This window comes from Azolla caroliniana, unplaced genomic scaffold (genome assembly GCF_043228905.1).
Source record: "Azolla caroliniana isolate FFs.n. ecotype wild unplaced genomic scaffold, voAzoCaro1.0.p SCAF_17, whole genome shotgun sequence".
Lineage (NCBI taxonomy): Eukaryota > Viridiplantae > Streptophyta > Polypodiopsida > Salviniales > Salviniaceae > Azolla > Azolla caroliniana.
The window spans coordinates 3,794,639-3,803,618 of NW_028230452.1; the positions used below are offsets into that span (position 1 = coordinate 3,794,639).

The following is an 8,980-nucleotide window of genomic DNA, read 5'->3' on the forward strand; positions in this document are numbered from 1 at the left end:
ACGTCACTGATATTATAAACCTCCACACATTTTTTAGCTCATAATTGTTTAAGATGTTTTTATTTGGTACATTAAACAAACTGATAGGTCTCCGTGTAGATTGAATCTATTCTCATTTTGGGATTCTAAGGCGAGAGAGCATAGAAATCGTAAAACTTGTCAATGAGGGACAAATGTGAGGAATAGACTATAAGCTTGGTCGTTACTATTACGAACACATCAATATGCAATACTAATACATGTGAATGCTATTGCTAACACATCAATATGCAATATTTGGAGTGCTAATGTAGTCTACATGAGTTCCATACGTCATGCTATACATGATGGCTAGAATTTTGCCAGTAGGTCTTCTAAATTAGTGTATCCTTGGAAAAAACTCACTTAAGCCTCATGTGCGCTCATAAGATAAGACATTCTAAATGTCATGCACATTTGTCTCTATTTTGTTTAATTGTTTGAACATCACTCGATGGTAAAATTTATCTCTTGACATATCCCCAATTCTCATATAGGAATGGAGCGAATGATGTCTCATATCCTTGCCTATGGACTTCGCATGGAGCATTTAAAACTAACTGAAAACACTAACGTTGTAGCACAGATCAGGTCTTATGTAGGTAAGATGAATGAGAGACCCAATCAGCATCTTGCCCTCTACACTATCTTCAAATATGGGAGAATATTTTTCATGAGAAAGTTTGGATTGTAGATGATGCATGGCAATGATAGAAGGGGCTTGCAACCAGTCATGCCATAGATTTCAAGAAGTTGTTGAAGATATCTATGCTGGCCGAGAAATATTCCTCTATGATGTTGATAGAGTTCCATGCCCAAGAAGTAATGCAGAAGTCCTAAATCTGTTGTTTATAATGTCGCTGGCTGATAAATATTCCTCCATGATGTTGATAGAGTTCCATGCCCAAGAATTAATGCAGAAGTCCTAAATCTGTCGTTTAAAATGTCGCTTTCAAATAATTGCGAAGATGCAATGTCAGGATCACGAGAGATAGATAGATAGATAGAGAGTATAAATAGAATGAAAATATATTATAAAGAAGGAAGAGTACAAAGATAGAAAGTATCTTCGAGGCTTAAGACTGGTGTTGAACCGAATTCGTTTGAGTAATACAATAAACCTCTATTTATAGGGCCTTCAGGAGTATTCATGAATTTTCTAGAATGTTCTAGAGTATCCTAGAATATTCATGAATTTTCTATATTATTCTGGAAAGTTCTAGGACCTAGCTGAAATAATTAATGACAATTATATAATATGTATTATAATAAGTATCCCAATGGTAAGGTTTTGATGTGTATTGTAATGTCAAAGGTTCAAATCCTTTTGGGACAATATTCATAACACATCTCCCTCTTCAAACGATGAGTATTACGAGTTGTCCTTGCTTGAGGACCTGGTTTGGGTACTGTAGATGAAATTCCTCGATAAGGCTTGAGCATTTGCAACATTCCCTGCCGGTTTCCAAGTGTAGTCGCTTGGGATATAGCCTAGCCAATCCACCAAATAATATAGCTTGTTGCGAATAATCTTAGAATCAAGAATAGCAACAACCTTGTACTTTGGTCCATCCTCAAGTTCAATAGGAGGTGGAGGTGGTATGTTACGATTTGGAATAGAACTTACCCGACATGGTTCTATGAGAGAACTATGAAATATTGGATGTAGCCGTACTTGTGGGGGATGATTAAGATGAAAGGTTACATCATTGATTTTTGCATTAATGACAAAAGGGCCTAAATGTTAGTAATCCAATTTGGTACATGGTCTAGTAGTCTTTATATAATGTTGTAATAACCATACTCGATCCCCAATTTGAAAAGTGTATGGAAGCTGATGTCGATCAACATTGGATTTGTGTGCTACTTGAGCTTCTTGTAGACAAGTGGAAAGTTCCGCCTGAATCTGTCGTAGTTGATCTAAATGATCCTAAGCACTAGGATTTGTCGGTAATTTGGGAGCTTGAAATAAACACCATTGAGGATCATAACTTGTGTATGCATAGAATGGTGTAACCGTAGTAGAGAAATGTACAGAATTATTATATGCAAATTCTGCAAAATGTAATATGTTGGCTAATTATCTTGTTGATAACTGATGAAGCATCGAAGATATTACTCTAATGTTTGATTTGTACACTTTGTTTGGCCATTAGTTTGTGGATGATAACTTGAGCTAACTTGAGGATAGTTTGCAGGAGACTTTGAGCATTGTGAAGAGATGCTTCCAAAATTTAGATATAAATTGTGGTTCACAATCATTGATGATGTTGTTTGGGAGACTATGGTGACGAAATACTTCATGTATGATTAGATTTGTTGTTTCCTCACTAGTGATATCTTTAGTGTACGGATTGAAATCTGCCATTTTTGTATATCGATCAACTATTGTTAATATAGCGTTGAACCGTGTAGAATGTGAAAGATTTGTAATAAAATATAAAGACAAATTGCCATGCCTTCCTCGAAATCAGTAATGGCTGTAATAAACCACAAGGATGATGTTGATGCGTCTTTGTTCAACATATGTCACATGTGTGAACATAATCTTCGATAAATTTACGTAGATGAGGCCACCAGAATGATCGTGTCAACAAATCCAAGGTCTTATTGACACCAAAATGCCCAACCATATACATATCATGGTAATGTTGCATGACTTGGAGGTGGGATGACCCATTAGGAACATAAAGAAGATTCTTGTAGAAAAGTAATCCATTATGCCACTTGAATTGCATATAATCCGTATATGAATGTTGTGACTAATAGCAAGATGTACGATTCGGATCAATATGATCTAAAATGTCTTGAGCAAGGACATTTGTCTTGAGACATGATGAATAATATTAATAATGCTTGAATCTAGTGGAGTATCAAAGTCTGTGGCTGCTTCAAGCCGTCCAAGACCTAGAATTACCTGTTTTTGATTATGGACGACCAGATCACGAGGATAAGGGGCTAAATACGAACGCCGTGATAATGCACATGCTTTTCCTTGTTTTCTTGGACGAAAAGTAATCTTAGAATAAAAAAGAGTAAGGAATTGTGCCCATTTAGCCCGTCTTCTGGTTAATACTCGAGCACTCAGAATATATGTGACGTTTATGTGATCACTAAGTACAATTATTTGATGAGGAGAGCCTTCCAAGAAATGTTCCCATTGTTCAAAGGAATCAACTATAGCTAAGAGCTCCTTATCATGTACCTCATAGTTGATCTCAGAAATATCAAAGTTGCATGAATGGAAAGCCATTGGGTGTAGCTTCCCATCATCACATTGTTGTGGCATAATGCTACCAAGTGCAAAATCTGATGCATATGCTTCAATTATAAATGGTTTTTATGGATCAATATGAGCTAGAATAGGGGTGGATGTAAAGGCCTCCGTAAGATCTAGAAAAGCCTTATCTGCATTAATAGTCCAAACAAATGATTGCTTTTTCCTTGTGTGAGAGGCAAAATAAGAACACCTTTTGTACTTGAGTTGGATCCATAGAGAGTCCTTTAGAAGAGATGATATACCCCAATAATTCTACTTGTTTGCAGTCAAAACCACACTTCTCCAATTTTGCATAAAGGCCATATTCTTGAAGTCGTTTCAATAGATCATCCAAGTAGATGACTAGAAAGGTGTCCAAGAGATCTCGAAAAATGTCATTAACCATGCGTTGAAAAATTGTTGGTGCATTTGTGAGACCAAACAACATGATTGTATACTCAAAATGAATGTATCGAGTTCAGAAAGCTGTCTTCCACTCATCTCTCGGGTGAACTTGTCACAGGTTATATGCACCTCATAAATCAATCTTTGTAAAATATTTTGCCCCACTAATCCTTTTAAGAGACTAGAGATCAAGGGGTGTGCATACCTATTCCTGGCGATAACTTTATTCAAACCCCGGTGGTCCCCTACTAGACAAAGCAAACCGTCTTTTTTTCTTCACAAAGGAAATGGGTGCACTAGTTAGAGATTTTGAATGTTGAATGAATCCGTTACTCAAGCTCGGTTGGTGACAAATTGTAGATTGATCCCCATGATAGTTCCGTTCCATAAATAATGGAATTGCAGCATAGTCATCATATGAAATTCTGAATCTAGAAAGTTGGTTCCATCTATAATAGGCTCTTTGGGAAGTTGAGGAATTATTGAAGATATAATCGTGGCATTGGAGGCCATGGAATCCTTGTGAAGCGGAAAATGGATTTTTGTCACTAGGTGCACAAGGGGCTGCCGACTCTCTGAATGACATTTTAACTGGGACTCTATATTGTTGTTTGGAGAGCTTTCTCAATTGGGTTGGGATGGAAATAGAAAAAAAGAAACAGATTGTTGGCTGCTCAAAGAAAACTGATTTGAATGGGAGAAAAAAATATGAGTGGAGGTTATGGAGATCTCACAATTCTGATACCATGTGATAAAACTGTTTTGAATTGTAGTAAGGTGCCAAAGAATCTAAATGTAAACAATAACTGATTTGGATGGGAGAAAAAAATATGAGTGGAGGTTATGGAGATCTCACAATTCTGATACCATGTGATAAAACTGTTTTGAACTGTAGTAAGGTGTCAAAGAATCTAAATGTAAACAATAACTGATTTGGATGGGAAGAAAAAATATGAGTGGAGGTTATAGAGATCTCACAATTCTGATACCATGTGATAAAACTGTTTTGAACTGTAGTAAGGTGCCAAAGAATCTAAGTGTAAACAATAACTATTTCTTAGTGAGCCTCAAGGTCTTTAAATACAAAAAATGAGAGTGTAAACAATAACTATTTCTTAGTGAGCCTCAATGCCTTTAAATACAAAAAATGAGAGTGGGTTCGTAGCAGATGGGTCAATGGAAGAGGCTAAAATATGCCCTTTTAGAGAGAGAAGAACGTGTAGACAGATAGTGTAGAAGGGAGAGATTATATCTGGGTCTGTCATCCTCCAAGTTTTGGCACCTTAAAATTGATGCATCATTATCGTCTCTTCTTTAACATCTTTTTGGTTATATATTGTAGAAACCATTGATTAGGATAGAGCTGGCTTGATTTTCAAGAATATTATCTTTGATGTAGAGAAGGTACATAAAACCTGGTGGTATATACTCTAGGTTGTTATAACAATTGGAAATTGTGTGTAGCTTCAGTCTTAGTAGCTGTAATCTACAAGACATTTCTGTTTCTGTTCCAGGTAATAGCAGGCACAGAAGATGCAGTTTGTATTGGTGGGTGGATTTCTGGAGCCTATGAGGATCGACTGCGTGTAGAGGTGCAAACTCTTCGACATGAATAGGGAAATTGATATGGATTATGATGAATAATTTTGAAGGGCTTATTTAATTGTCTTATTGAAGGTTGCATCTGTTGCTGATGATGCTGGCACAGCAGATGCATTGAGAGCAGTTGGCCACCGTCTTACAGCAGATAACATTTTGGTATATGGGTATAACTTGTGCAGGACACACTGCTGAGCTGTATAACACTGGATTATTCAAGTTCTGAGTTTTGATGTCTTCTTTTGTATGTGCAGATTGTAAGTGGGGATCTCATTTGTGATGTTCCTCTTGGTGCGGTGGCTGCGACACATTGCAGGAAAAAAGCAGCAATGACAGCACTTCTATGTTCTCGTTCAGCAGCTAGTGTTTCTGATGGAAGTACAACAAGTGGCAAAGAGAAGGCTAAACAGCAAATTCCTAGTGATATAATCGGTCTTGATCCTTCCTGCGAACTTCTGACATTCCTTGCTTCAGGTATGCACCTATTTATGATTTTGATTATATGAGAAAAGTTCCAAATGTCGCTATTTTCTTTGCCTATGAAGGCTTTAAGTTGAACATGGAAACAACAGACTAACAATAGTTCTTGGGTCACATTGGTAGTGAATTACCTGAAAAGTTAAGTTGATATACCCATAAATCAGTGTTTTATGTGTTAGGTAGTCCAGAGTCATTAACCTGAACATATTGAAACATCAGTTCCATATGCTGCATATGGAGTTGATGTATCAATATGTTGAAGTTAATGTGTTGATATGCAATCATCCAATATACAAACTTCAGGTTACACATACAATTTTGAAGCACCTCATGCATTGATCTGACTATGTACATGGAGAATGCATGAGCTTCATCTAGAAATCTATGGACGTGCCACTTTTGTCCAAGGATGATATCTGTAACATGGCTGCTGTTGAATCATTATGCCCTGAAGCATTGTCTATCTAGGGGCAATGCTTTTGCAAGTCTATTTTCAATACCTGACAGTATCCTGAACTATTAATTCAACATGCAAATTGCAAGGTGTAATTTGTGCATAATGTAAACCCCCTCAACGTCAGAGAGGCTGAGAGGTTAAGAATCCCTTTATATGATAGATTGAGTAGATGGGTTTAAAGAAGGAAATAATTGTTGTTGATTTGTTATATTAGGTCAGAAATTATATTAACATGGAACCATTTCAATAATATACTAATGGATGCCCTGAATGCCGCTAGAGTGTTGGACTAGGATCCTGACATGCTCCTGTTTTTTGTTTCAGTAACTTCCCAGGTTGAACAAAAGTTGCAAATCAAAAGATCAATACTGCGAGCTTGTGGCAGGGTAATGACAGTATTCTGCTATGTAGTTACAGTTTCTCGTGCTATGATGGGAAATTGGTAGCTTAATACTTGTTGGTTGCTTTCTCAGATGGAGCTACGTACAGATTTGGTTGATGCACATCTCTATGCTTTTAAAAGGTGCTTCCAAGTCTCAAGGTTCATGTTTGACTTCAGACTAATGTAGAGCCTCCTAATATTTATCATTCTTTTGTACAGAGCTATTGTGGAGGAAGTTCTAGAACAACGCCCAGGTATCCATAGCATCAAAGAAGAATTAGTACCATATCTCATTAGGTCACAGCTGGTAACTAAAACCAACACTTATACGTTTGGTTTTTTCTATTCTTTCATTTTACATCTATTGATCTGCAAAATCTTATATCCAGACACTCGAAACATCTGCTATTGGGGAAATTGACAATGGGCTGAGATCATTAGAGAAGAATATGTCAAATCAACTGCTCCAGCTATTACCTCATAAAGCTGCATCATCAAGCCAATTTAATTGTTATGCATATGTTGCCAGCAAAGACCGATATTGTGCACGTATCAACTCTGTACAGGCATATAACGATGTTAACCATGATGTATGTATGATGATGCATGGTTTTATGTAGATTCATGAATAGAGATTTTGTGCAGCTTATCACATTCTGTGCATGAAATTAATCAGGTTGCCGGAGAAAAGGCTATTCACATTACTGGGTATGAAGTTTCCAAACACAATAACGTGATCCATCCCACAGCTAAATTGGGTCACAAATCAACGGTATTTCTATTGATGCACATCATCCTCACTGCTGGGAGTAAATGTATATTGAAAGTAACAGCCCCTTGTTTCTTAATTGGCACTGAAATGAAACGTTTTAGCCCATTCAGTTGTCTGGCGTAACTGTGTTTCACAGTGATGCTAGGTTAGACAAAATTTGGCCCAATGGGGGGTTACACTCTGACGTCGATATCTTTGTTCTTGGTGATTTCCAAGTAGTTTTGAATGGGGCAACTGTTTTTTTGTGAAATTTACAGGTTGGGCCACATTGTATGCTTGGTGAAGGTTCTGAAATGGGTGATAAATGCAGCATCAAGCGGTCTGTTGTTGGTCGCCATTGTCGCATAGGGTCTGGTGTTAAGGTGATGGAAACACACTCTTCTAGATTCTCTAGAGGGGTTAGCAGGTAATCTCATGTTAATGGGTTGGTACAGATTATGAACTCAGTGGTCATGAATTATGTCACTTTGGAGGATGGATGTCAAGTTCAAGGATCGGTGATCTGCAGCAATGCACACCTTCAAGAGCGTGTCAATTTGAAGGATTGCCAAGTAAAAATGAGATGATGATTTTGCGATTTTATTGTTTGAATGCATTTCCATTAATGTTATTTCTATATATGTTTTTGCTTATTGTGGACTTATAATATCCAGGTTGGTGCTGGATACACTGTTGCAACAGGTGAATATCAAGCTGAGGCACTTTCTAAAAAATAAGGGAAAGACAATGGGAGAGGTTTGGTAACTCATTAGTGTACCAAGTAATCATTTTTGTAGCAAGAAAAATTATTTATATCGGCGTTCTTTTTTAGTTCTGCTAGCGTATCTATCTTTTTGAGTACATAACTTTGACCTCCATAATTAAATGGCTTCAATTGAAAAGTAGATGGCTCTTGCTGTTAAACAGCTTATTGTATCTGAATATTGTAGAATTATGCTTTATAGTTTATCATTATAAGCAGATGACAATTATGCTAATAGTGCACAAACTTATCTACACTAGGGAGTCACATAATTCAAAATTGTGTTGGTACGGTCTCTTGAATAAAGCTGCAATATTTGAAAGTAAAATAAAATATACTTCGAAGAAGTTTTTCTTGGATTTGATCTATAAACCTATTCTATCCAAGAGTTTGATCATGAGACTAAGATATACTAAATAATATATAAATTATACATGTATTAGAGAGGTTTATAGGTGTCATGCCATGTGTCATGCATGTATTGAACAACCAATAGTATATGATATGGTTCACATTGAAGAGATGCACATCATGATGTGTGAGAGAGCATATTGGTATTGTATTTGACAATCAACATGAAGCACATTATGTTTATTTGATGTTAAGATAATCTTCTACATTCTCTTTCTCTATGTTGTAACCGTTCTATTCAAATATAACTTATAGTGGTATTAGATTTTGGTTCATTCAAGAGAATTGATCATAGATTGATCGCGATGATATTAGAAGTAAAGGAAAAATATTTTATTTAATTTTTGGTTGATATGCTGTATGTTATAGTAAATCCCAAAACCATTTTTGATGTTGATGTGAAGTAAAAAACAATATTGAATGTGATGTGTGCATGTGAATGTTAATAGTGATTG

The 8,980-nt window shown here is 36.4% G+C and overlaps 1 protein-coding gene across 1 annotated transcript in view; it reads left to right on the forward strand.

Annotated features, from left to right (window-relative positions):
- Positions 1-8,256, forward strand: part of LOC147852883 (transferases/nucleotidyltransferase) — an 18,153-nt gene extending 9,897 nt beyond the window's left edge. The window contains exons 7-14 of the mRNA XM_087332993.1: positions 6,543-6,604; positions 6,692-6,741; positions 6,820-6,907; positions 6,990-7,190; positions 7,277-7,372; positions 7,630-7,734; positions 7,807-7,923; positions 8,026-8,256. Of these exons, the coding sequence (XP_087189119.1) occupies positions 6,543-6,604; positions 6,692-6,741; positions 6,820-6,907; positions 6,990-7,190; positions 7,277-7,372; positions 7,630-7,734; positions 7,807-7,923; positions 8,026-8,088 (782 nt within the window). The 3' untranslated portion in view covers positions 8,089-8,256. The remainder of the gene's footprint in view (positions 1-6,542; positions 6,605-6,691; positions 6,742-6,819; positions 6,908-6,989; positions 7,191-7,276; positions 7,373-7,629; positions 7,735-7,806; positions 7,924-8,025) is intronic.
- The last annotated feature ends 724 nt before the right edge of the window (positions 8,257-8,980 follow it).